This window comes from Chrysemys picta, chromosome 5 (genome assembly GCF_011386835.1).
Source record: "Chrysemys picta bellii isolate R12L10 chromosome 5, ASM1138683v2, whole genome shotgun sequence".
Taxonomy (NCBI): Eukaryota; Metazoa; Chordata; order Testudines; family Emydidae; genus Chrysemys; species Chrysemys picta.
In genome coordinates this window covers 142,352,487-142,380,382 of record NC_088795.1, presented here as the reverse complement: position 1 = coordinate 142,380,382, position 27,896 = coordinate 142,352,487, and the positions used below count along the sequence as shown (strand labels likewise).

The following is a 27,896-nucleotide window of genomic DNA, read 5'->3' as shown; positions in this document are numbered from 1 at the left end:
GGCTGATAAAGGAGGTGCTGTTGTCATCATGAACTGGTCTGACCACCAGAAGTCAAGCAAATCATTATTTATTGGGTGATTGTGAAACAATAACTCCATGATCCAAGGACTTTATTCAGTGACAGACCTGGAAACATACAAATTACAGAGCCAGCCACACTGAGCAGCATAAGGCAGCTGTCTCTGCTACAGCCAGAAATATCACACCAAGACAAAGCGTCCCTGCGATGCACATCCCATGCGGCCCCCTCCAGTGCACAGGGCTCCTCATTGGCAGGTGGCTGGGAAATATTCTAGCTTGGAAATTAAGACGCATTCTGAGGTGCTGGGACCTGCATGTCACAGCCCAGCCGGTCCATGGGCCTGCTTACAAATCCACTTGAAAGGACGAGTGCACTTGGCATCATTCCACAAATTCTGTTTGGATGGCTCGGTATGAACACAGTCCTCTCCACCCTCTGTCCCCGGACCGTAATTGTTTGGCTCATTCTGCGCCCAGAACCTACAGATCAAAGAGATTTTTTGTCTCAGGGGAGAACCACAGCCAATTCCTGAGCTCAGTTCTGCTCTGTGGACTATGTGGTTGGCAGGGGACCAAGACACCCAGCAATGACGCGGTGAATCGATCCACCCCTCAGAGTTCTCTACAGCTCTTGTGGCCATGGTAACGAAGGGCTTCTGACGGCTGGGGGTAGCAACTGCCCTGCGCCTGACAGGCCAAAGAGCCCAAGTCAGTCTGTGGCTCCAAATGCTGACAGCAGCAACTCCGATCTCAGTGCCCAGAACCAAAGCACGTGACACAGCACGTCCCAGGCACCCCCGAGATGGGAACGCAGGAACGGGAAGAGAGGGCAGCGGGGGTCAGTCATTAACTTCTCATGGCCCTGCTTATGGGCCTCGTCCACAGCCCACTGAGGTCACTGCACCGACTGCAGCTGGCTCCGGCCATGCCCCCGCCCCACAGCCTCCCCTTCCCCAGCCTGACAGAGGGGAGAGCGCAGTGCAATCCCAAGGAGAGCGTGAACCTGCCGCTCACTCCAGACTCACCTGGCTGTACTGAGGTGACTTGGGGCCAGATCCTCAGCTGGTGTAAATCCCTGTGGCTCATTCAAGTCAATGCCGAGTTACCCCAGGGGAGGCTCTGGCCCTGGGTCTCAGTGGCACTGAACACACGCTCCGTGTTTAGGCTCCTGCGCTCAGCAAAGGGGCATTAGCAGAAATTCCTGAGAGGATTCATTGCTGTTGTGACAGCGCCCGGGGGCCTCCCTCAGGATCGGGCCCGCTGTGTCAGGTGCTGAATAGACACCAGGGGCCGAACAGACGCTGCCCAAAAGAGCTTGTGACCAAACGTGTAATAAATAATCACTTCTCTCAAGCTTTACTCACCCCCTGCTTGCGTCTGCTCTGTATTCTGTGCCATCCACCCAGCGCCAGCTGCCTTCTGTCTCCCGGTCGGTGAGTCCAATCCAGTGACCTTTTCCCTGGGTCTCATTGGAGAGAAACTCCTGCACAACACAGTTTGCAGCATGTCCAGGTCACCCAAGAGAGGCTGCAGGATGCAGCCGCAGCTGCCTGGGCTGGACAGATTTGGGGGAGAGGAAAGGGCGTCTGGTGATGTGAGCTGGGCACTGGGCAGCGGGAGACATGGTGTCCTGCCCCCAACGCTGACAGTGACTAGCTGGGAGACCCTGAGGGAGTCCTGGAGCATCTCTGTGTCTGTGTCTGCATCTGTATCTGCCTGGGGCTAACACCAGCGCCCTGCCCTTGGAGGAGACAAAGCTCGGAGCAGAGAACTGAGTGCAAAGTCTAGCCCTGCCAGAGGGTGGGATTTTCCTCCTCACAGAGTGCTGCAGAGGCCTGGGGTGAGGGCTACAGTGGGCACGTGGGGAGAGAGGATTCTCTGAGAGGCGCATGGCCCCTTGCACACAAGCCCTCCAGATAGAGGTTTCTAGATTGTCCAGCAGGAGCTCAGGCCTGGGGAGAGGGATCAAAGCGGGTCCTCCCTGGGAAAGGTCATTGGGTTTGCAGGAAATGCTACATTGGAAGTAAGGAAAATCAGAAATGAGCCTGACCCCAAATCCCCCTCCCCCAGCACCCCAGACTCTGGGAAGTCCAGATCCTGGCACTGTTCCTCTGCCCATCTCTGCTTTTAAACTGATGGGTGAATCCCCTGAGTCAGGTTCCATCCTCGCCGATGGTTTCCAACCTCAGCTACCACCTTCCACCTCCTTCTGGTATGAAACAAGGCACTGACCCATTGTCCAAACCCCTAGGAGGTTCCTGCACTCACCTGTTCTGCCTGGGAGGAGACAGAGGTCAAGTGTGAGTTCCCAGACACACAGAACTTCTCGGCCGCGTCCCACGACTTCGTTCCTTTTGAAAAGTAATAGAGGTTCCCACCGTAAAATTTCCAGCCTCTGGAGAGCTTTTTTAGCACGTCACCTAGGAGCAGAGACTGAGGTGAGACGCCCGGGCTAAAGTCACAGGGACACACACAGGGAGCTCAGGGTTTCTAGTGCTGCATTTCCCCTGCCCTTCAGCTGCCCTAAGCTCAGGGAACGTCTGAATCCTGATTCTTCAGCATCACAATAAGTAACTTTTGTGGCCCTCGGAAAGATCCCACAGAGCGCTGCAGAAAGCAGCCACCACAAGTTCACTCCCCAAACACGGAAATGCTGCTGCATCTGGGCTGGAGCATGGGCGCTGGTCCCAGTGCAGAGCAGCACGGCTGTAATGGGAAAGGGGAGACTCACTGTTCAGCTGAGCTGGCAGGGGGAATTCAGGAGGGGGAATGTAGCTGCCCAAGGTGGAACAGCCCCTGGTTCTGCATCAAATATTTCCAATGATAATGAGAAATTGAGGTCTCGGGTCATTTGCACATCAGCGTCCCCCCTCCAACACCCTGTCGGGGGCACTGGCTCAGTGATGGGTCTGAAAGTAACACCCGATACGCTGAAATGCCAGTATCACTTTTTGCCTGGGACCTGACAGGTTTGGAGCATCTAAGAAGAGCTGGTAGCTGGGTGCTCCCATTAGGCTAACGAGGCCCAGGGTGTAATTTAACTCCACACTGATCACCACGGTCTGGGCCCAGCTGCAGCCACCGGTGATTTTTAATAGAAGAGAACTCGGTGCTGGTGAAAGGCGCTGCGCTGTCAGCCTTGGAGCCTGAAATCCTCCGTTTATCCTCAGCACCAGGAGAAACGGCACCAGTCAGCACTGCAGCTAGTACTTACTGCAGCCATCTTGCACTGCTCCTCGCGCTGCACCGTCCAAATGGATCTGGATTTCTCCATACGCTGCACTGACATTACCCAGCTGGGCTTTCAGCATCCGGACTCCTGCCTGCGCTTCATCCAATAGCTGCAGACCTAGAGGAAAGTCACAGCGACTTCAGTGGAGATGCAGAACACTTGATTATCAGCACGTGTGGTAGAGCAGCACCTGCAGGCCCCTGTGTGCTAGGTGCTGTACGGACAGGAGGGGACAGTCCCTGCTCTCAACAGCTCACAGTCAAAATCGACTCTAGTTGGGAGAAATAAAGGACGATTTTTCTGCTGGGGAACTGAGGTGCAGAGAGACGTGCCCAAGATCACACAGGAAGTTTTCAGCAGAGCTAGGAAGTGACCCCAGCTGTCCTGAATTCTAGCCCTGTCCCCCCAATCTCCCCAGCCACCTCTTCCCAATCGCTCCCACCTTGAGAGCTGTGAGTGGGTCACCTGCAGCATGGGGCAGAGCTGGGACTGCAAGAACATCCCTGGACCCGAGCCATGGCCCTGGGCTCCAGGCCGGGATTTTGAACAGCCCAGCTTTCCGGCGCGTTCTGTGCCGGGTTTTAGTTCAGGCCCATCTTCTGATTGGACGCTGAATAACCTGATCCATGGACCGGTTTGTATGTGCAGCCCTGTGCCAGACAGACAGAGCGTTGTGAGACGTGGCCACAAGGGGGCGCTCTGCCTCCAGCAATGGGACTGTGGCTGTTACCCAAATTATTGGAGCAGCACAGGAGGGGCTCAGGGACTGGGGGGGAATTGAGACCCACGAGTGCAGCTCCACTGACGTCCTGCTTACACCAGGGTCTGAACTCGCCCCTGTGTGTCTCATGAGCTGCATCCGTCTGTCCCGCGAATGCAATCCTGACAATACAGGGCCATGGTGAAAACTCTGGAGCGAAGGGAGCAACAGGGAAAGGACAGAAGATGTGACCACTAGTCACCCTGCTTAGGAGCGTGGGGCAGCTGCAGCCAGCCTGCCACTGCCAGGAAGGGAGCTAGGAGGGAACCTGGAGCAGCCGCCCGTCCTGGGAACAGAGTCTCCGCTGGCAGAGGAATGGGCAGAGCAGCAGCTCATTAGACGGGGGACGGGACCACCTGGCAGGGACGTCTATGGAGGGGAGTAGGAGGATGCCAGGCACCCACCATCCCTATAGGCCAGAGAGTGCTCAGCTTCCAGGCCAAGGGAGGGGAGCCGACCCTGATGTCTAAGACCCTCGTCCTGCGACTTACTGTCTGATCCCTTTGCTGAGGCGTCCAAGGCGTTGTCAGGCTGCAGAGAGACTTGGAGTTTCTGCACCGCTTCTTCAACCGCTTGCAGTTTGCTCTGTGCCCGGAGATCTAGAAATCACATGTCTGCAGGTCAGCGACTGAACTGAACTGCGGCTGGAGACCAGCCAGGCCCGGAGAAGGAATATGCTCCGAGTGCGAGCCTGTTCTCTATGACTTCTTTTATTTTAATCTTGGAAACCTTCCCTCCCGAGGAGAGACACAGGCAAAGCCAGGGCCCCGTTCGGGGCTCTCTCCTGGTGTATGTTACACCGTGTTAACGTAGGGTGTCAGCTCTTTGGAGCAGGGAGCTACAAACTCCAGCAGAGCAGATTGGGATTAATTCTCAGGAAAAGTTTCCTCACTGTCAGAACAGCAGGACGATGGAACCAGGGCCGGCTCCAGGGTTTTGGCCGCCCCAAGCAGCAAAAAAAAAAAAAAAAAAAAAAAAAAAAAAGAATTGCGATCGCGATCTGCAGCGGCAATTTGGCGGGCGGTCCTTCGCTCCCAGCGGGAGTGAGGGACCGTCCGCCGAATTGCCGCCGAATAGCTGGACGTGCCGCCCCTCTCCGGAGTGGCCGCCCCAAGCACCTGCTTGACAAGCTGGTGCCTGGAGCTGGCCCTGGATGGAACAGACGCCTCGGGAGGTTGTGGAAGCTCCTTCACTGGCGGTTTTCAAAAGGAGGCTGGAGCCGTCTGTCTGGGATGGGTCAGACACAACATATCCTGCATCTTGGCAGGGGTTAGACTGAATGCCCCTGCGGTCCCTTCTCACCCGATGGTTCTGTGATTCTATGACCTCATTTTCCTGTGTGTTTGTACAGCCCCTAGCGCTATGGAAAGCAGGACCTGGGTGCAGCTTCTGGGCTCTGTGGCCATCCAAGTGCTTATTAACAATCCTGACAGCTCTGCTCCTGGTGTGTCTCAGGGGCCTGGCTGCTAACTGTAGGACCAGACCCTTAGAGGTGTTCAGGCCCCAAACTCCCAGTGATTTCAATGGAAACCAGGAGCCCAAATGCCTCTGAGGATCTGGGCTTGCAGGACTATTGGCCAGCTACTCAGATGGTGTCAATCTGACTTCAGAGGAGCTACTTCGATTGACACCTGCAGAGCATCTGTCCCTAAAACCCAGCCTTCACTCCCCTTAGCGCTGCAGGGCCAACACGGCGATGCCCCAGGGAGCAGCTTCTCTTCCAGCTTGTGCATCATCAACAGACTTGTGATCTAAGTGCTGTCTGCAGAACCTTTCCCGCGATCAGACGCGGGTGAGTCAAGAGTGTGCTCTTCTTACCAAGAAGGCAAATGGCATTTTGGGCTGTATAAGTAGGGGCATTGCCAGCAGATCGAGGAACGTGATCGTTCCCCTTTATTCGACATTGGTGAGGCCTCATCTGGAATACTGTGTCCAGTTTTGGGCCCCACACTACAAGAAGGATGTGGAAAAATTGGAAAGAGTCCAGCGGAGGGCAACAAAAATGATTAGGGGTCTGGAGCACATGACTTATGAGGAGAGGCTGAGAGAACTGGGATTGTTTAGTCTCCAGAAGAGAAGAATGAGGGGGGATTTGATAGCAGCCTTCAACTACCTGAAGGGGGGCTCCAAAGAGGATGGAACTCAGCTGTTCTCAGTGGTGGCAGATGACAGAACAAGGAGAAATGGTCTCAAGTTGCAGTGGGGGAGGTCCAGGTTGGATATTAGGAAACACTATTTCACTAGGAGGGTGGTGAAACACTGGAATGCGTTACCTAGGGAGGTGGTGGAGTCTCCTTCCTTGGAGGTTTTTAAGGCCCGGCTTAACAAAGCCCTGGCTGGGATGATTTAGCTGGGAATTGGTCCTGCTTTGAGCAGGGGGTTGGACTAGATGACCTCTTGAGGTCCCTTCCAACCCTGATATTCTATGAGTCTATGATCCATCGTCCGTCTCTGGGTCCTTTTACTGCAGTATCTGAGCACCTCACAGCCTTTAATATATTATTTAATGTCGCATGACACCCCTGTGAAGTAGGGAAATCTCCTCCCCCTGTTTTACAGATGGAGAACTGAGGCAGAGACAGGTCTCATAGACCTTACAGCCAGAAAGGCCCATCATGATCATAATCTGACCTCCTGCAGGCCACAGAACCTCACCCACCCACTCCTGTAACAGGCCCTTAACCTCTGGTTGAGTTACTAACTGAAAGACTTCAAGTTACAGAGAATCCACCATTTACACTAGTTGAAACCTGCAAGTGACCCGTGCCCCAGGCTGCAGAGGAAATAAACCTCAGGGTCTCTGCCAATCTGATTTGGGGGAAAATTCCTTCCCGATCCCATTGAAAGGTGGATAAGGACCCAGTTAAATTGGAGACTACAACGGGTCATGCTCAAAGGTGAACTCTCAGGCTGGAGGGAGGTTACTAGTGGAGTTCCTCAAGGATCGGCCTTGGGATAAATCTTATTTAACGTTTTCATTAAAGACCTTGGCACAAAAAGGGGAGTGCGCTAATGAAATCTGCAGATGACTCAGAGTTGGGAGGTATTGCCAGCGTGGAGGAGGACCAGAATATCATACGAGTAGAGCTGGACGACCTTGAAGCCTGGAGTAGTAGAAATGGGATGAAATTCAGTAGTGCAAAGTGCAAGGTCATGCACGTAGGGATTAACAGCAATATTAACCCCCATCTTCTCCAATTTGATTCATAATTTCCCATGTGGAACTGTATCAAGTGTCCTGAAATCCAGACAGATGAGATCTGCTCCATTTCCATTGTCTAAAAAAATCAGTTACCTTCTCAAAGAAAAAGAAGGTTGGTCTTGCAAGATCTATCTTCTGTAAAACCGTGTTGTATTTTATCCCATTACTGTTAACCTCTATGCCCCTAACTCTGGGGTGGGCAAACATTTTGGCCCGAGGGCCACATCTGGGTGGGGAAATTGCTTGCAGGGCCGGGGAGGGGTGCAGCAGGGGCCTCAGGGCAGGGGGTTGAGATGCGGGAGGGGTGCGGCAGGGGGCTCAGGGCAGGGGGTTGAGATGCGGGACGGGTGTGGCAGGGGGCTCAGGGCAGGCAGTTGGGTGCAGGAGGGGCGCAGAGTGCAGCAGGGGGCTCAGGGCAGGGGGTTGGGGTGCGGGGTGCAGGAGGGGTTCGGGCTTCGGCCCAGCACCACTTACCTGGAGCAGCTCCGGGGTGGCAGTGGCGTGCACTGGGGCCAGGGCAGGCTCCCTTCCTGCCTGCCGTGGCCCCAGCCCCGTGCCGCTCTGGGAGGTGGACGGCACCATGTTCCTGCGGCCCCCGGGGAAGGGGGGGTAGAGAGCTCCGTGTAGTGCCCTTGCCTGTGGGTACCTCCCCCGAAGCTCCCATTGGCTGCGGTTCCCTGTTCCTAGCCAATGGGAGCTTCGGGGGAGGTACCCACAGACAAGAGCAACACACGGAGCTCTCTGACCCCCCCCCCAGGCCCAGGGGCTGCAGGGACGTGGTGCCGGCTGCTTCCCGGAGCGGCACGAGGCCTGCGGCACCACGTGGGGCAATCCCGCGGGCCGGATCCAAAGCCCTGAGGCGGCAGATCCAGCCCGCGGGCCGTAGTTTGCCCGCCCCTGCCCTAACTACTTTCTACTTCCAAATTTGTTCGAAGACCGAGCATACAATTGAGGTTAAACTAAAACGTCTGTAGTTTCCTGGCTCACTTCTTTCCTGTTTCTAAAAAATAGGAACTCCATCAGCAATTCTCCAGTCACTGGGTCTGACCCCTGAGTTTATGGATTCACTAAAAATCCATGTTGGTGGGCTTTCAATTTCATATGCCAGTTCCTTTAATATTCTCGGATGGCGATTATCCAGGCCCCCCAGTTTGGTCCTATTAAGCTATTCGAGTTTGATTTCCACCTCAGATGTGGTAATTTCTACTTCCATATCCTCGTTCCCTTTAGCCAGCCTGCCACTACCCCTAACTCCTCATTCCATTTATTAAAAACGGAGGCAAAGTATTTGTTTAGGCATTTGCCCATGCCTAGATTATCTTCAATCTCCAACACATCCTCCTTGTTGGGCAGTCCCTATTTTTTTATATGGCTACAGAACCATTTACTGTTGGTTTTAATTCCCTTTGCAAGGTCCAGCTCTGCTTGGCTCTTGGAAGTTCTCACTTTTCCCTCCACTTTCTGATCTCCAAGAGGTAGCTTTCCTTGGTGATCCCTCCCATCTTCCATTCCTTGTAGGATTTCTGCTTTCTCTTAATCACCTGTGTGAAAGGCTTGTTCATCCAGCCTGGTCTGCAACCCTTCCCTAGGAAGTTTTTCCCTTGCTTGGGATGCAGGCTTCAGAGAGCTTCTGCAACTTTGACTGAAAGTAATTCCAAGCCTCCCCCACTTTCAGATCCTTGAGTGCTTCATCTCAGTCCATTCCCCTAGTTAATTGCCTTAATATTTTAAAGTTTCCCATTTTGAAATCAAGGCCCCTGGTTGCAGACTTAGTTTTGTTTATCCTTCCATTTAGTTGACACTGAATTAGCTTATGATCACGCAAACCAAGGTTGTCCCCTACAGCCAGCTCTTCTCTGGAGGTCCTCCCTACTCACCAACACTCAATCTAAAATGGCATCACCTCTTCTTGGTTTGGTGACTATCTGGTGAAGAAATCTGTCAGTTCTCACACCCAGCAAAGTGTAGGGCCCTACCATTCTGATTAGCATTTGTCCTCCGATCTATACCTGGGAAATTAAAGTCTCCCATAATCACACAGCTCCCAGGAGTATATATTTCATTAAAGATATTCTGGACGTCTCTATCCATATCCGCATAGGATCCTGGGGGTCAGTGCTTGGGGTCTGCTACAATCTCAGGGGAGCCTCTGGAAGCTTTCTTCCCCGAAGTGATTTTGGCCCAAACAGTCTCTGATTTATCCGTTCCAGCACTTCTAATTTCTTTACTATCAGTCTATCTCATCATTAATGTAACCCTTCTGCCAGGCCGAGTTGACAGCAGCAAGGGCCGGGTTCAGTACATAGGGGTTCCCTTTCAACAATACAATGCAAAACCGGCTCGAACCCCCACCCAGTGACCTAGGAAATTACACACACACCCCTGGGTGCCTCAAGGAGGAAATACTTCCCCTCTCGCAAGCACAGAGTCGGTGTAGCAAAAATCTTTAATAACATGAGGTAAACAACTCAGCATTAAAACACCACAACTAGGGTTCATAAACACAAACCATAAACTAGAAGACCCACCCCCAAGCAGATGGGGCCGTGTCCTTCTCCCTTTGGTTCTTGAGTCCAGCAACCCCAAAGTCACCCCTCTCACACCCACAGTTTCTGTCCTTGGTCAGTGCAGCCCCCCCAGAGTTCAGAAGTTCATCTGCAGAGTTTACCTCCCAGTCTGGGTGGAAGGGGGGGAGGTATGGGGGCCACCTACATGCTCTGCTGCTTGTGTCGATGGCCGACTGCCACGCCTCTCCGTGGGGTTCTGCTGCAGTCTTCACCGCGGGCCACTCCTCTCCGCCAGCCGTCCTGTTAGCCGCTCCTCTCCACTAGTTGTGTAACCCACAGGATTATTTTGCTAGCTGTTTTACCCTACGAATCCACCCAGCCGTATGAATTAATGTTTCTTTTGTTGAAATTAATCCATTTTATTCTTATATTTTATCAGTATTAATTCCTTGGAATCTAGGATGTGTTGAGGCACGTGTTTCCTAATAATACGTTTTGCTGAAATGGAAGAAGCCTATCGGCCTGTAAGATCTGGAAGATCTGCTGAATAGCAAAAAGTAGAATTAGTTTTATCCGGCTTCTACAACTGGTTGGTAACTGCAGGGTACACCACAACTTGAGGTCATCATGATAGCCTAGGTTGGCAGTTTTGGAGTGAAATAATACTTATTAATCTATTTAGAAAGTAAGTGTCATAACCCACTAACCTATAGGAGAAGGGTCCCCATAAATTTCTTAGGGTACGGAAACAAGATTTGGGTATAGTAGGTTGGGCCTGAATTACATAGGTCAGGATCCTATAAAATACCTTGTAAGCGAGTTCTTGGGGGAGCTTCTTAGTTAGTTCTTTTCTTAAACTTTCTTCTTGTAGCTGCTTTGGAGTTAGTTCTTGTCTTCTTCTATCTATCTAGTCTATCTTCTATCACACTATCAGCTCAGCTTGTGCAGTGTAGTATAACCACTCAACATTCCTAACCATGGGGGAAGCCAGCACCATCGTGTAATCAGGCATGCCAGGAGTGAGGCTGGTCCTTCACCTCCTATTACTGGGTTCTCAAGGAAGGGTGTGAGTATGTTAGGTTAAGTTACTTATAATAGAAATGTTATCACCAGGAGTTTTGGAATACTTTTACTATTTTGCAGTTATAAGTTTCATTGCATTCCTTATTTTTCTGTTAATGGCAATAAAGATTTTATCAATTTGGTATTGTCCTCAGTGTATGTGTTCTTGCCAAGCACCCCGAGAATCCTCTCCCAAAACAGAACTCTCTGAGTTTTAGAACTCTGTAGTCTGAATTGGATAAGAACCTATGAATCTTCTGGTCGGATGCGATCAGTGGCAAGCCATAAAAACTAACCCATCAAATTCAGGTCAGCATATGGGGGGGCACCTTACGTGCTCTGCTGCTCGTGCCAACAACCGATTGCCACGCCTCTCGGTGGGGTTCTCCTGTAGTTTTCACCATGGTCCACTCCTCTCTGCCAGCTGTCCTGCTAGCCACTCCTCTCCACGAGCCATCCAGCTACCCGCTCACCAATATGTCTTCAGGTCCCCCCACTACTTAACACAACTCTCAGTGATTTCAGCTCTTAGTAACTTCAGCTGTTAGTAGGGGAGCCTCAGGGCTGGTGCACCACTAGCCCAAAGTAGATCTAATGCTGAGATCTAGGTATCAGTGAATTCAGCTCTGCAGCATATGTCAAGACTCCAGATGGAGTCAAAATTAGCTCTGTTATTACACCATGGACAGAGGAGACAAAGTGCTGTTTAGGGCCCTCAGACAGGAGTCATCCTACCGGGTACAAACACCTGGCCCCAGCCTCTCTCCATGCACTGGGTTTTGGAACCCATGTACCTTGCCTTGGGAGTGCTACTTGGTTGAGGGCGAGTCCCTCCGTCATAAAAGGTCTACTGTCCTTGATTCACCAGCATAACAACACTTCATTACTCCTGCCCCAATAACAAAGAGACTGGGGATCCCACAGCAGCCAAAGTGACCATTTAGACCAGCATTCCATCATGCTAGGCAGGGCGGGTGTCCCCATGCAAACGAGATCAGCCCCTGAAGTTCTTTTTCAAAACTCGCAACAATTCACCACCAGATGTCAGGGTAGAGCCCATTCTGACTCTGCTCACATCAATATACAATGCTACTGCACCACCTTTACCTTCATTTCTGTCTTTCCTGAACAGCACATACTCTTCATTGTCCGTACTCCAGTCCTGGTTACTATTCCACCATGTTTCTGTTGTCCCTGTAACATTTGGTTACATTAGGATCCTCTTCAGCCTCAGGTCCACATCCCATAACTTACCTCCCAGCAGACAGCTCACCCTTCTGTTCTCTGGATCAGCTCTGGTGCCAGGCCTGTCCATTCTTCTTAGTAAGGAGTCACCAATCACGTAGACCTGCTTCTTCCTGGTGTTGGTGCCATTCTCTGGCCTTCCTCCTGTTCCTTCTGCATGCAAGTCCTCTTGTCTTTTGTTCTTCCTTGCGATCTACTGCAAGTCATACTCTGTCCTCCTAGGGCTGCGAACTCTGGGTATGTACATTGACTCTTCCCCTCTTCTTGTAGGACTAGCTGCTCTTCTCTTCTTTCAGGCCCTCCCACCTTCTGCTACTCCCAGCTGCAAGTCTTCTTCATTTTCCAACTCAGCAAACCTATTCCTGAGCTCTAGTTCTCCTTCACTAGCTGGTCTTTTCCTCTACCTGGTTCTCATCATCACGTTTCCACTGGCCACTTTACTCACCCAGCAGTCTACCTTCCGAGTCCTCTAGTCCAGCTTTGGTCTGCCAGTCTTGAGTTTTCCCTTCACCCTCCTCTCGCCTTCCCTCCATCATCTGCTCGAATCCCCTTCAAAACTCAACCATAGTTTCCACCTACATCTACAAATCTCGGCTCTTCTCATCCATCAGCTCTCTCAGGTGGCAATTCATGCAAACAACCTCTTTTCAGGTACGTGCTCCAGGATCATGTACATCCCGCAGCTTCCACATCTGGTAATCTTCACTGTCTCTTCCATTGCTTGGGTCACTATCACTGCTGCCTCTGTGTCTGTCACATCCTTCCCGCCTAAGCGCCTGTTAAGCAGAAAGAAAACCCCACACAACACAAAAACAGAATGCCACCGCCCCTCCCCCAAACTCTCCATACAGTCTCACACTCTAACTCCCCTGTTTCCAATTGTTTGCTGGCTTCTTTGCCACAGCTTGGCTAACCAGGGAAGCCCCACCCCGATCTGATGTGATCATAGACTCTGCATCTCTCAGTGCACTGCCCATACCAGCCTCTGCAAACTGAACACAACAACCCAGCAAGCAAACTCTCAAGAACCCACTTGCCAGAGGCGACGCATAGGGGGTGTTGCAGGGTGAAGCGCCCCCCCAGCCCGATTTCTGCTTGGCATGTCGGGGGTGGGGAAGGAGGAAGAGAGGCTCTGCCCTTCTCCTGCTGCAGCAGCCGGGGCCGGGCAGGGAGTCGAAGGGACAGGACCAGCCACTTCTCATGTCGGCCGCTCAGGGTCTCTGCTCTGTGCAGCGCAGCGGCTGCCTGAGAGAGCCTGGTTGGGGAGGTGGCGGGGGCTACCCCGTCCAGGCCAGGCTACCAGGGACAGGGGTCGAGCAAGCTGGAGTCCCATCTCCCCCCGGCATGTTTCTGGCTCACTCAGCCCCTGTTCCCAGCAGTCAGGCCCTGGTGGGGGTGACCCAGCGCCGCACCCCCAGCCAGACTCTCTCATGCAGCTGCTGCCCTGCACAGAGCAGTGACCTGGAGCGACCGGCTTCAGCTGCATGAGACGCGGCTCCCTCCTGCTCCCCGCCCCGGCCCGGCTGCCAGGGAGAGCGGCCGAATGTGCTGGGGGAGGAGGGAGCCGCAGCGGGAGAAGGACAGAGCCCCCCGCAGGTAACTCTGGTGGGGTGGGGAGTGCATGGTGGCCCTGGGCTCGGCGCAGGGGTCGCTGGGCAGAGGAGACACATGGGGCGGTCACATGTCCTCCCCTTTAGATTGTGGCCCCCCAGGATGGGGAGGCACCGTCATCTGTGCCACTCACTGCCCCTAAGGAACAGGGGCTTGTCTCCCCTCTCCTCCAAGAGCTCTCCACTCCAACTCCCTGTTTTCAGCTCTGTTTGCTGGCTCCAGGGCAGGGACTGTTTGGCAGAGCAGGGAATTAAAATCAGCAGTCTGAGCCCCCAGACAAGCGCCTGAACCACTGGGCCGTCCGGTCTCTCCGTAGGGCATTTCCATTGTGCCATGAGGAGACCTGGGGCTGAGGCTCACGCTGGTGATAGGTGGTCAGGAAAGGATCCAGCATGACCCTCAGAGCGCAGGTTGAACATGTGGGGCTGCCACATGTGATCTGAAGTCAGTGAGGTGATGCTCAGGCAGGATGAAATACACCCAGATCATCCCTGACAGGTGGGTGTCTAACCTGTCCTTAAAAACCTCCCGTGATGGGGATTCCACAGCCTCCCTAGGTGACCTGTGCCGGTGCTGCACCATCGTTAGACTTAGAAAGTTTGTGCTAGCATCAAACCAGCAGGGCAAGATCTTACAACTCCATTCGAACTCCCTGGAGTAGGAGATTTATTTGGGGGACAGACTGGAAACACGGTTGATATTCTGCTGAAATGTGGTGGTGCCCCCCACCACCACCCCCAGTCGAGCCAGCTGGCCTGTATGGAAGTTGGCAAACGTTGGGCTTGGAGCTGCAGTTGAACTTACATAGAAGCGTCACAGCCAGGAGGGACGTGGCCAGGGCCAGACTCAGGAGGAGAAGGACAGCAGTGACGATGCCCCTCGCCCTGGGCCGCCAAGGGGCCGGTATCTTGGGAGGATTTCCTTGAAGGAGAAGAAGAAACGTATCCATGGAAAGTTACAGTTCAAATGCCACTGACCGAGGAAACTCCATCCCCCAAATCCAATAACTGCTCAGCCTCCTATTCCCTGAATGTGGTTAACAGCAACAGCGGAATCAGGCCAAATAAGGTCAGAACCGACCTGAACTCGAATGTGAAAAGCGACCCTCCCTAAATCAGGAGTGACTCTAGTGCCAGGCAGGCGTCCTGTGAGAGAGATCTGGGAGCAGGTTTTCCCCCTGCCTCAGCATTTCTTGAGAGGGAAGTTTAGGGCTTGTGAAGTCCAGGCCCAAAGGAGCATTTTTAAATGAGAACAGGAACCTGAAACAACTTATGAAATATCAAAACAATGAGGCAATGAAATGAGGAGAAAATGATTCCTTGCAGGAGAAAAGTGGGGCTGACAGCAGCATTGTGCTCAGAAGGGCCTTTCTCCAGCATCCCTGTCTAATAACCCATCCCCAGGATTCTGGGCTCCTCACTGCAAGGCAGCCAAGGGGCGAATCACAGGGCAAAGCCAGAAGACTGTGTCTCCCCTGCACATTAAAGGGAGAAGACTAGAGCTGCATTCGAGCCAGGATCGATGTGTAGACAGAAGTAAGTGTGCTTTGTGTGGTCTGGATTTGGTCTCTCCAAGGTGAACGGCAGCTGCTTGGAGACGTAAGACTGTCAGATTCTCCTCTCCCTGAAAGTCTCAGCCTGCCACATCCCCTCCCTATCTGATCTGGGCCTCAGCCATTAGCTAGCGCCACTCCCCCATGGGAACCAGCAGACAACACTCAGATGCCCAGATAATCCCCTTACATTGCAGAAGTGGCTTCTCTCACGCTAACCAAAGGGTGAAGCTGCCTCTCACTAATGTACTGAGTTTACAGTTCTCAGCCTTTCCTGAAACAGATTCTGGGAGGAGCTTCTCTGTCACCCAGCGCAGGCTACATTTTCCCCTTGTGTTTTCCTTTGCCGCTGCAGAGAGCCTAGCTGAGCTCGGTGTATAGCTGCAGCTGCCTACTGAACCTCACATCCTCACCCGCACCCTCCACATCCATGAGCCCCGTCTCCCTGCCTGTCTCCTGACCCTTCCTGGGCATCTTTCATGTGTTTGAAACCAGAACAGCTGCCACACGGCATCTGGATTGCACTGAAACCAAAGGGGATAAACAACCCCCGGAGCAGGCCTTTGTTCAGCTGACACCTGCCCAACCAAACATAAGAACATAAGAACAGCCAAACTGGGTCAGACCAAAGGTCCATCCAGCCCAGTGTCCTGTCTGCCGACAGTGGCCAGTGCCAGGTGCCCCAGAGGGAATGAACAGAACAGGGAATCATCAAGTGATCCATCCCCTATTTCCCATTCCCAGCTTCTGGCAAAGAAGCTAGGGACACCATCCCTGTCCATCCTGGCTAACAGCCAATGATGGACCTATTGGCCATGAACTTATCTAGGTCTTTTTTATACCTGTTATAGTCTTGGCCTTCACAACATCCTTTGACAAGGAGTTCCACAGGTTGACTGTGCATTGTTTGTTTTAAACTGGCTGCCTATTTATTTCCAATTCCAATATATCTTTTTTGGGATGGGGGGACCACATCTGCACGCAGTATTCAAGGTGTGGGTGTACCGTGGATTTATATAGAGGCAATATGATATTTTCTGTCTTATTATCTGTCCCTTTCCTAATGATTCACAACATTCTTTTTTGACTGTCACTGCACATTGAGTGGATGTTTTCAGAGAACTCTCCACAATGACTCCAAGATCCCTCTCTTGAGTGGAAACATAATTCAGATCCCATCATGTTATAGGTATAGTTAGGATTATGTTTTCCAATGTGCATCACATTGCTTTTATCAACATTGAATTTCATCTGCCATTTTGTTGCCCAGTCACCCAGCAAAGCACTGAGAGGGGCCCCTTGTGCTGGGAGCTTTAGGAAAACAGCCTGGTCCTTATCTCAGCATTTCCAGCTCCATTTGCTCCTTATCCTTGGAGGAACAGGTTCCCTTCCCCCCATCCCTGAGCCCTGGGGAAAGCCAAGGAAAGGCCAGCGGGAGTCCAGGGTCCGGTGCAGCCTCTTGTGCTTACCTTTGGGCTGGGGAGCAGCTTCCATCACCTCCATGTTCTCATAGATATCCTTATCCGCCATTCTCCTGCCTTCGCACTGAGCCGAGCCCCTGATCACTGGCCTGTGGGTCCTTTCAGCAACCTGCTGGGTTAGAGTCTCCCTCTGACAGCAGCCCTGGCAGAGTGGCAGGGAGGTGAGGGAGGAAGGATGGGGGTGGGGTGTAGGGGAGAGGCGGTCGGAGGGGGAAGGATGGGGCGGGGAAGGGAGGCGAGAGGCGGTTAGATGGGGGAAGTTGGGGGCGGGGGAGGAGCGGAGGGGAGATGTGGTTGGATGGGGGAAGGAGGGGGAGGGGATTGGGAAGGTGGGTAGATGGGGAAGGAGGGGGAGAGGGAGGGAGGGGAGTGGGGAGGCGGGCGGATGGGGAAAGAAGGGGAGGGAGTGGAGGGGAGAGACGGGCGGATGGGGGAAGGAGGGTGAGGGGAGTGGTTCAGGGGAGAGGTGATTGGTTGGGGAAGGAAGGGGAGAGAGGGGAGGGGAGGGGAGAAACGGGCTGATGGGGAAGGAGAGAGGTGGAGGGAGGGGGAGGGGAGAGATGAATGGGGAAAGAGGGGGAGGGGAGAGGCGGTTGTTTGGGGAAGGAGGAGGAGGGAGTGTAGGGGAGAGGCGGTTGGATGGGGGAAGAAGGGGAAGGGGAGAGATGAGCGAATGGGGAAGGACGGGGAGGAGTGGAGGGGAGAGACGGGCGGATGGAGGAAGTAGGGAGAGGGGGAAGGGAGTGCAGGGGAGAGGCAGTTGGATGGGGGAAGGAGGTGTGAGGGAAGAGTAAGACAGCGCTCTGTCGGCAGCGCCTGGTCCTAGGTGGTGCATCTAGGGGGGCTGCCGCACCCCCTGGCTGGAAGCGGTTTCCATCCCACGCAGGGGTTACAGTTCGGTTCAGTGGCTCTCAGCACCCCACTATTCACACTGTTCCAGCCCCCTATGCCCAGCCTTTTATGGCCCCCTCTTGCAGGTGGGGCTCTGGCGAGAGCGTAAAGGCACATCCCCGAGCACCGCGCGTGCGGTTGGCTGCCGGAGGTCATACAGCGGAGGGGCTGGGCCTGGGGAAGCCTGTGCCCTCTCCCCTTCTAGACTGTCCCCAGCTCCGCCCCAGCCATGGCAGTCCTCTGTGTCCTGGGCCCATTTGTGTTGTGGGGCCTCCAGCGTCATGCCGCTAAAGCACGGTGAGGGGCAGGCTGGGGGCAGTGTGGGGCCAGGCCTGCGTCCTGCCCCTTGCCTCTTGACCACGCCCCCCAACCATGGCACCCTGGGCAGTCACCCACATCGCTGGCCCCGAAGGCCAGCCCTATCCTATGGGCATCCACAACTGTCCAAATCTGCATATTTTCCTATGTGTGACCAGCCACAGGTGGGAGATCTGCTGTCCAAAGAAACAGAACCTGCTCACTGCTCTGGCGGTAACATGGGTCGAGAGGGGGCACTTGTGGAATCAAAGGTTAGTGTGTTACACAAGCACTCCTGGTGAGTATGAGCAGCACTGGTACAAGCAGCCAAGTGGGCACATGCCCAGCGATACACAAACTGGGGTGGCTGAACGCCGACATAACGTTGTAGCGTAGACACGGCCTCGGTAGCCATCTCTGGGGCTGTACAGGAAGTTTCCAGGCAGGACAAGCAGCCTTGCAGGTTCCACACACTCACCGAGAGCCGAGCCGGTCAGAGCTCAGGGGGAAAGGTTACAAACATGGGAGCTAGAGACAGCCCTGGGGGCTTGGTGGCTGATCCATGTGGGACCAAGAGCTGTGTCTGCTGTGACGGCTGCATCCCAGTTCCTGAACCACCTGGGTAAGAGGCTCCTGATTCCCCATCTCACTGAACAGCGAGGAGATGGGTGTCTGTTAGTCTTGAGACGGGTTTAACACCCAAAGAGATGACCTAGATTCCTGGGGCTCTGTCTGCTGGCAGCTCAGGGAGAGGCGCACTGTCCCTGGTAGAAACGGGAGTCAAGGCAGACTCAGGGAGTGACATGCCCCTCCCAGGGAGCACAGGAAAGCGGAGAAGCCATTTCTTGAGTCAGTCTGGAGCCAGCCAAGGCAAGGGCAGGACTGGCTGTGTGGATCTGGTGAGTCCGAGGCTTGCAGGGAGGGTTCCCCCTGAGAACTGGCCTCTAGGGACCTGACAATAAGATCCCTCAGCTGGGCTTTTCCTTCCCAGTTTGTAGTGTTTTGCTGGCGTAAGCAGAGTCAGGATGAGCTCTACCCTGACATCTGGTGGTGAATTATGGCGAGGGTGGAAAAGAACTCCAGGGGCTGATCTTGTTTGCATAGGCACACCCACTCGCCTGGCATGAAACCACAGCAACTCAAAGTGGTTACTTTGGCTGGTGTGGGATCCCCAGTTTCTCTGTTATTGGGGCAGGAAGAATAAAGTTTTGTTACCCTGATTCTGTGAATCAAGGCCAGTGGAACTGTTGTATGACAGAAGGACTGAGTGAGTCATTCACCATTACCTAAGTAGCATTTGCTTGTCAAGGGGCTTGGGTTACAAAACCCAGTGAATTGAGAGAGGATGGGGACAGGTACTTGTACCTGATGGTGTGGCCCCCTCCCTGAGGGGATTGAAACACCAATTGCACTACCTCCTCTCTCCACTGTTGAATGTCAGAGTTAACTTTGATTCCCTCAGGAGTCTAGTTACAGACTGCTGAGCTGAGTTCACTTTGGGCCAATAGTGCACCAGCACTGGGGCTCCCCTACTACGAGCTGAAATCACAAAAGAGCTAAAGCTATTTAAGAGCTGAGATCACTGAGGCTGTGTTAACTAGTGGGGGAGCCTGAAAGCTATATTGCTAAGCTAACTTAGCTTAGCCGGAGGTGAGCGGAGCGGAGCCTTGTGGGAGCGGCTCACAGGTCAGTGAGCGGAGCGGCGCAGCTCACAGGTCGGTGAGCGGAGCGGCGCAGCTCACAGGTCGGTGAGCGGAGCGGCTCACAGGTCGGTGAGCAGAGCAGCGCGGCTCACAGGTCGGTGAGCGGAGCGGAGCAGCTGCCAGAGCAGTTCGTGGGGCTGCGGGTGGAGTGGAGCAGTTCGTGGTGAAGGCTGCGGTGGAACCCCACGGAGAAGCAGCCGGTTGGCCTCGGATCACGTAAGGTGCTCCTTAACACCCTGCTCAACCCCCCCCTTTGAACTCTGGGGCTGCACTGATCCTGGACAGAGACTTTGGGGGGTTGTCGGACTTTTGGGACTTTTGTGATTCTTGGGTTGCTGGACCCAAGAGACTTTGGGATTGGTGGACTTTTGGGACTTTGGTGATTCTTGGGTCGCTGGTTTCAAGAACCAACGGGAGAGGACACGGCCCAATTTGCTGGGGTGGGTCTTCGCTCATGGTTTGGTCTAAAAACTCTAGTTGTGGTGTTTTTTCCATTTAATGCTGATGTTGTTTACCTCATGTTATTAAACATTTTCTGTTACACTCAGACTCCGTGCTTGCGAGAGGGGAAGTATTGCCTCTTAGAGGTGCCCGGGGGGTGGTATGTAATTGTCCCAGGTCACTGGGTGGGGGCTCGAGCCGGTTTTGCATTGCGTTATTGAAACGGAACCCCTAGATACAGAACCCGGCCCTTGTTGCTGCCAACTTAGATGGGAAGAAGGGTTACACTGGGAAACTTTCCCAGCCAGGCTGAGTTTGCCCTCCAGCCCCCTAGGAAGACCAATCCCCACAGGGTCAGCTCTGCTCTGGCTGCTAATCCAGGGCTGCTGCCTACTGGGAGTGTGTCTGGACGCTGGGCTAGGAGACAACAGTTTGGATGTTAGTGTAGTTGTGTAACCTGCACCTTCAGCGCTGCACCCCTTTGTGGTGAGGGGAAATCCTGGGACCGACGCAGCCTGACTCCTGCCTGAGGAGGATCCCAGCCAGCAGAGCTCAGCCCCTCTGCAGTGACCGAGGGGTCCAGAGTCAGCTCTGAACCTGAGGATCATTCATGGAGTTTGTGAGTGCACCATCTTTTAGCTAGTCAGTCAGGGAAATTGTTTTGGGGACCCCCTGAACTGTGTCCTCGAGCCAGGGAGTGAGGGTTTGGGGGTTTTATAACCTGCTGCCTATTAAACCTGTGGAGGGACTTACCACCTCCTCCCACTTGTGAGTCCTTTGGGCTGTAGTGAACCCAGTCAGCCACACTGCTAAACCGCTGCAGAGAAGACATCGTGGTCATCGGTCATCAAGGGCCCCAACAAAGTACGGTACCGACAGGACACTGATTTTACATTTGCTACCTCAAGTCATGTGACTGGGGAATGTCACGGGTATTATCAGCCTTGGGACCGGTGACCCTAAGAGTAGTGTTTTACCCTGTTATGTTATATTTGTCTGCTGTTTAATATAATTATTGTGTTGACTACATTGTATGTGTTTCTGTTGCAAAATTGCCACCTTTAAATCTGTTACTGAATGGCCAGAGAGGTTGAAGTGTTCTCCTACTGGTTTTTGAATGTTCAGATTCCTGATCTCAGATTTGTGTCCATTTATTCCTTTGCGTAGAGACTGTCCGGTTTGGCCAATGTACATGGCAGAGGGGCATTGCTGGCACATGATGTCATATATCACATTGGTAGATGTGCAGGTGAATGAGCCCCTCATGGTGTGGCTGATCTGGTTAGGTCCTGTGATGGTGTCGCTGGTGTAGATATGTGGGCAGAGTTGGCATCGAGGTTTGTTGCATTGATTGGTTCCTGAGTAAGAGTTGTTATGGTGCGGTGTGTGGTTGCTGGTAAGAATATGCTTAAGGAGCGAAGGAAGCAACAGGGAAAGGACAGAAGAAGTTGACCACTAGGCATCCTGCTTAGGACCATGGGACAGATGCAGCCAGCCAAGTAAATTTGTTAGTCTCTAAGGTGCCACAAGTACTCCTGTTATTTTTACCATGTTATGTTTGATTTGACTCCTGCTTAATATAATTACTGTGTTGAATACATTGTATGTGTTTGTGTTATTTCTTGGGAGTCTCCAATGATCTGGCAAGTAAGTGGGGGTTACCCTGTGGTTAGAATTTTCCTCCCAAGCTGCCCTGGTGACCCTGCCAGGAAGGAGCGAGGGGGGTGGAGGCACCGCTAAATACATTCATAGGGAAACTAAAGAAGATACACCCAGCTGAGTGGGTGGCGGAATCCAGAAGAACCCAGGCCTGTCCATCAAAACCTGTAAGCCAACTGGCAATGAAGAAGGTAACCGGGTGGAGAGGGGGCGCTACATGGGAAGTGCTGCTGGCCAGATGGATCTTTGGACTGGTGTTTGCTGAGGAGATTCTGAGGTGCTTGGCAGGGATGGAGACGCCGCCATTCTCCTCAGGCCGTGGAGAGTCCAGAGGTCACACACATATATTCTGCCTCCACCTCCCCCAGCCCATTGCATCTCTGTGCCCTGCTCCAGCATCGCCACTGGTCCAGCACGGCCTGACTCCTGGCAGCGGCTTCCCCCTCACCTGCCAGGTGGGTGGTGTCAGGGGCGGGCTGGCCCTTTTAGGGGATTTGGGCTCAGCCCCATCAGTGTACAGTTATCACCCCCCCCCCAAAGGTGGTGGGTTTGGGACACTGGCTGGATCAGACACATGTGATGGTAGGGGCAGGGCTGCTTGTAAAATGGAGCCTGCTGTATCACAGAGGGGAGACAAGTGGCACAGAAAGACATAGGGGGCTGGTGGGTGAGGCCTAGAGTCTTGCAAGGGGCTGGTAGAGCTCCCTCCCTTAGAGAGAGCTGGTGTCTGGTGCCCTGATAGAAGGGTAAAGGGCAGAAAGAGACCTGTGGAGGATCCAGAGGGGATCCAGGGAGCACCTTCCCCCACCCCAGCTAGAGGGAAAGGCCTGGCTGGAGCTACCTGAGTGAGGGCCAGGAGCCAACCCTTAAGGCCTGGTTGTCAGTGCAGAAGAGGGATGTTAACTCATAGAATCATAGAAAAATTGAGTCAGAAGGGGCCACAAGGGTCATCTAGTCTAATCCCTGCCAAGATGCCAGGTTTGCTGTGTATAAACCATCCCAGACAGTCGGCTAGCCTTTGAAACCCTCCAGTGAAGGAGCTTCCACGACCCCCCTACACATCTGTTCCATTGTCCTACTGTTCTGACAGTGAGGAAGTTTGTCCTGAGATTTAATCTCAATCTGCTGTGCTGTAGTTTGACCCCATCGCCTCTCGTCCTGCTCTCTCTGGCAAAAGAGAACAACTTTTCTCCATCTTTTTTATGCCAATCTTTCAAGTGTTTGAAGACGGCTGTCATGTCCCCCGTTAGTCTCCTCTTCTCCAAACCAAACATACCCAGTTCCTTCAGTCTTTGCTCAGACGCCTTCCAAAGCATTCCATCCCTCTGCCCATCTGTGTCCACCTCTGGATACTCTCCAGTTTCTCTACATCCTTTCTATACATTGGTGACCAAAATTGGACACAGTTCTCCAGCTGAGGCCTACCCAGCGCCGAAGAGAGCAGTACTGTCATCTCCTGTGACTTGCAAGCTATGCCTCTGTTAATGCAACCTAAAATTGCTTTTGTTTTTTCTGAAAAAGCATCACATTGCTGACTCATGTTGAGGTTGGGATCCACCACAACTCCCAGATCCTTCTCGGCAGTGCTGCTGCCAAACCAGTTTCCCCCCATTCTGTATTTGTGTGTTTGGTTGTTCTTCCCTATGTGTAGCACCTTACATTTGTCTTTCTTGAATTTCATGTTGTTGTCTATAGCCCAGTTCTCCAATTTAGCAAGATCGCTCTGAATTTTAGCTTTATCCTCCAAAGTGTTGCAACCCTCCCCTCCTAGCCTTGTATCATCTGCAAACTTGATCAGTTTGCTCTCCATGCCTACACCCAGTGTATGGGGAGATTTTGGCAAACCAGTAAAGTGCCTGAAACCACTATGGCTTATTTCTAAAAAGAACCAAGTCAGCAGGGGAGGGGGTTTGGGGGCCACAGAAAGGGCAGCTTGACCCGTGTCCTTCCTGATAAGAATAGTGTTCAAGTTGCTGATATATGCATTTTAGAGGAGCAGGAATGTGTCTGACAGGGTCTCAAGGCTGCAAACTCTGGAGAAAACCCACACCTGGTTAATCAATAATCAGAAGGAGAGACCAGTCCCAAAGAGTCCCACTACCTCAAACTTTTCCCCTTATTTATAATACAATGACATGTCCCTTAAAGAAAACTTGTAAAGCAAGCAGTTTGAATGGTTCAGCAAGAGGTTTCCTTTACTCACTATGAGAAGTACCTTAAGTTGCAGCTGGTCCCTTTGAAATGAATGAGGCTGCTTGTGGAGGAAGGTATAACCCAGTGTGGATTAGCATAGCAGAACCCAGCCCTATTGCATCGGGAGGTTTTTGTAAGCTAGCTTCCATCCTCAGCCAACGTGAGAAACAACATTTTCAGAGGGGGAAAGGGGGTTTTCCTGTTAAAACCAAGTTCTGCCCCAGCCTAGTGTTAACCTCAAGAGAACATGTATTCGGGCTCTCTTTGTGCTTGTTAGAGGAAAGGGCAGAAAGAAATATATGTGAGGTAAGGAAAGAGATTCCTATACTTCCTGTTTCCTTAGATTCGACCCTCCATATCCAGCATCTGTCATCTGGTAGGGTTGATCTTCCCATAAAAAGTCCTTCCCACGTGAATAACGAGGAGTCAGTCCTGATAAGTTGAAAGACAAATGAAGTGTATTGCGGGATTGGTGTACAATAAATGGGACAAAGAAAAGGAGGGAATAAACAGTAAAATTATGTAAGCCAGTGATTTTCCCCAAATAAACCCTATAAACAGGTAAGTAAACCCCTTAATAGAAACCTCCTTCTATAGATCAAGCGTCGATTGTTGCCTGGGACCTCAATCCTCCGGCTAGTTGAAAGCCATTGTAGAGGAGCTCCAGGGAGTCCCTTGATGTTCCTCTGGGTCTGTAGAAGAATAGATGGTCCGTCGGGGGACAGCAGCTGAAGGTGGATGATGGTAAGAGGGATGTGGCTGTCTGTCCTTCTCTTCTCCTTGCAGGTGATGACAAAGTAGAAGCAGAGCTGTGGAAGGAAAACCCGAGCCCCCTCTACCACTAGGATGGGGAGGTGAGTGCAAGTCAGACCCTTACTGTCACTCAGATGGACAGCAGCTGAGCAGTGGTCAGGGCAGATTTATATAATCTGGCCCGAGAAACCCCGTAGAAGGAGCAGAAAAGCCCTTCTGGGAAACCCTGTGGAAAAGGCGGTAAAAAACAGGTCTATCTAGAAGTTGTTTACCACTTCTGAGGAGAAATAAAAGGCGGGAAAACTGTGATCAGCTGGATGACATGGGCACAAAGACCATTTTGCAAATCAATATGGGATCCTGAAATTATACCAAACATACAAAACGGACATTACCTAACAGTCCCCTCCTTGTAGGAGTTATAGCGATAAGCATAACTACTACAAACATATAAAACAGATACTTAAACTAACAATCCCAAGGCATTAATATCAAATTGTACCCTGGGTGTCCTCTTACCATTTCCTTTTTTATACATACAGAAACCAATAATTAACATAATCAGATAGAGTCATAATCAGTTGTAACAAGTATTTTATTCCATTTACTGATTGTAAAAGACAAAAGAAAACACTTTGTGACTGCATGACGCTCAGAGATAGCCTATCTGCAGAACATCCCACCCCTTAACTTTTCCTCCTTTATCTGTCGGTTTGATGATTTCATCTGAAATGCTATTTGGGTCCTGGGCCTCTGTCACTTTCTCCACCAATTCTGCCCCTAGAGCTAAATGTTCCTGGGTTAAACAGAGGCACTGCAGTGCGTATCCCAATGTGATGATGATATTTAACACACTCTCCAGACACAAACTACTGCTAATGTCTTTAATTTTACAGTTTACATCTAAAGACCAGTACACGCAGTCGTGATGCCTCTGACCGGGGGCATCTATGCTGCACCCAGGACAATCTTCATTTTGTTTCTCTCTCAGGCAGTGCTTGATGATTCTGTGCACAGCCACTCGCACAATTGCATGCATCACGGTTTTACGGTTATGAACTCGCACCGGCTTAATACCAAATTTCTCCCTCAACGTTAGATAGTACAGGCCTATAGAATAAGCATCCGCCGCTGTTTCGGCATTCTGTTGAGCGTCTGGTTCTGGGTCTGGGCCAAAACAGATCAGGCCCAATCCGCTGGACCCTTCGCAGCTCTCGGTGTCCAGAACCGCCAAGTCCTCTGAAGAACCATCGCTCAGCTGCTCAAAAATTTAGAGGAAGAAATATGTGTAAGGCATTTTTGTACTTTTTCATAACATGCTTTAAAACCTTTTACATGGTGTGTCAAGAGACCCCTTCCACATACGCTTTTAAAAACAACAAACAACAACAAATGCAATATGTCTCTGTGCAGGCGTGATACAAAAGGCTCTAGCCAACCGAGCACCGGTGACTGGGTCCCTGCCAAACCATCCCTTGAACATTCTTACATACAACGTACCTGTGCCTCGTCTCCGTACAGCCCTTTGTTTGATTCGTTTGGATTCTCCTGGCTGGGGTCCAGAGTCTCAAAGAAATCTTGGCCCAGCGGTCTGGCCTCGTGTTTCTCCACCGCGTCGTTCTTGTGGGTACAGGCGTTGTTCACTATCCCTGTCTCCCCGCTCCCGTGACCCGTCTCAAGCACTCTTCAGGTCCCATAGATACGTCTCTTCAGAGAGGCTTGACTGCCAGTGTTGGCCAGGGCCTTCGAGGTGCAGCCATCTTTAATCATCAGACCTGTTTACATAGAAGCTCCTTCTTATCTTATCTTATCTCTGATCCACTGGCTCACAAAGGCTGTTTTTGCTAATGGGCTTTGCTGAAGAAGCACGCTGCTTCAAATTGTCCTAACTAAAAAATGACCAATGTTAGTCTAAAACATAGGGGAAAACTTTTGTATCACTATAAATTGCTTTCATAAACAGGTTCTCTGTGTTTTTAACCCTGGGATGTTTCTGCAGGCACACTTCTTATTGAAATGCATATGCAAAAGTGCTAAATGAAGGAATGTGTCTTCAGATAGGCTTCTCTTTTAAAGTGTTTATTCCTTTACAAAACTTAATATAACTTTCACTTCTATTTTTAAAAAGTGGGTAGGAAGCAGCCTTCTTATCTCTGATCCACTGACTCTCAGATGCTGTTTTTGCTAACAGTGGCTTTGCTGAAAAAGCACGTGTCATGGACTGTGGGGGAGACAGGGCCCTGCACCCCCCACTTCCTGCGATTCACCGTGACTCTCAGCCAATCAATAAAACAGAAGGTTTATTAGACGACAGGAAAACAGTCCAAAACAGAGTGTGTAGGTACAGAAAACAGGACCCTTCAATCAGGTGCTAAATAAAGGGATGTGTCTTCATATAGGCTTGTCTTTTAAAGTGTTTATCCCTTTACAAGACTTAATATAACTTTCACCTTTATTTGTTAAAAAAAGTGGGGGAAGAAGCAATCTTCTTCTTTCTGATCCACTGGCTCACAGACGCTGTTTTTGCTGCTGCTTCAAATTGTCCTCACTAAAAGCAAAGGGAAAAGCTTTTAAAAACTTTTTGTTAGTAAGGGTTTGTGGGTTTAACCCTGGGGTGTTTCTGCATGCTCATTTTTTATTAAAACACATGCAAAAGTGCTAAATAAAGGGCTGTCTCTTCATATAGGCTTGTCTTTTCAAGTGATTATTCCTTTACAAAACTTAATATAACGTTTACTTGCTTTTGTTAAAAAGTGGGGAAGAAGCAGCCTTCTTATCGCTGATCCACTGACTCACCAGATGCTATTTTTGCTAACAGCCGCTTTGTTGCAGCTTCAAATTGTCCTCACTAAAAAATAACCAATGTTAGTCTAAAACATAATGGAAAACTTTTAAAAATTGTTTGTTACTAAGGGCCTATGGTTTTAACCTTTATTAAAGTCCCTATATAAGAGGACAACATGGTGGGAAAGATGCTTGGGGTCTGCTTTTTTAGATAAGAATAAGGCAGTTAAAGGGGGTGGGAGTGGGAGATGGCTCCTTTTTAAAAACCTTGGGACTGTAGGATTGGTTCAGGAAAATGTAATCTATGACCCAGCTGTAGAACAGCCTCTGGTGGAGATAACTGTCCTGAGGGGGGCTGTGAACCTGGGAAGTTGCCTCTTTCCCCAGGAACAGCCGCAAGGGTAAGATCTCTCTCTCTCTCTGACTCAACCACGTGCTGTCTATTTGCCCTTTGTAAAGGGGCTTTCTCCCCCCCCTTTTCTTGCCCTGTTCTCTCTTTTA

At 51.6% G+C, this 27,896-nt stretch overlaps 1 protein-coding gene and 1 long non-coding RNA gene across 3 annotated transcripts; both read right to left on the bottom strand.

The window, feature by feature from the left end:
• Window positions 1–52: 52 nt before the first annotated feature.
• Window positions 53–17,188, bottom strand: LOC122173404 (C-type lectin domain family 4 member K-like). Of its 2 annotated transcripts, none has more exons than XM_065598404.1 (7): window positions 16,663–17,188; window positions 14,446–14,562; window positions 4,506–4,613; window positions 3,237–3,371; window positions 2,291–2,373; window positions 1,387–1,505; window positions 53–502 (listed from the first exon to the last, which is right to left on the bottom strand). In XM_065598404.1, exons 1-7 carry the CDS (start codon window positions 16,721–16,723, stop codon window positions 340–342), a joined length of 786 nt encoding a protein of 261 aa, XP_065454476.1. In that variant the 5' UTR covers window positions 16,724–17,188; the 3' UTR covers window positions 53–339. The 2 variants fall into 2 exon arrangements, with proteins under 2 accessions (XP_065454476.1, XP_065454475.1); XM_065598403.1 differs by having other exon boundaries at window positions 2,291–2,442; window positions 16,663–17,185.
• Window positions 17,189–24,294: 7,106 nt separating this feature from the next.
• Window positions 24,295–26,386, bottom strand: LOC135983840 (uncharacterized). The gene is made up of 2 exons (XR_010601668.1): window positions 26,112–26,386; window positions 24,295–25,869 (listed from the first exon to the last, which is right to left on the bottom strand). It is a non-coding gene; the product is annotated as an uncharacterized LOC135983840 (long non-coding RNA).
• Between the last annotated feature and the right edge of the window lie 1,510 nt (window positions 26,387–27,896).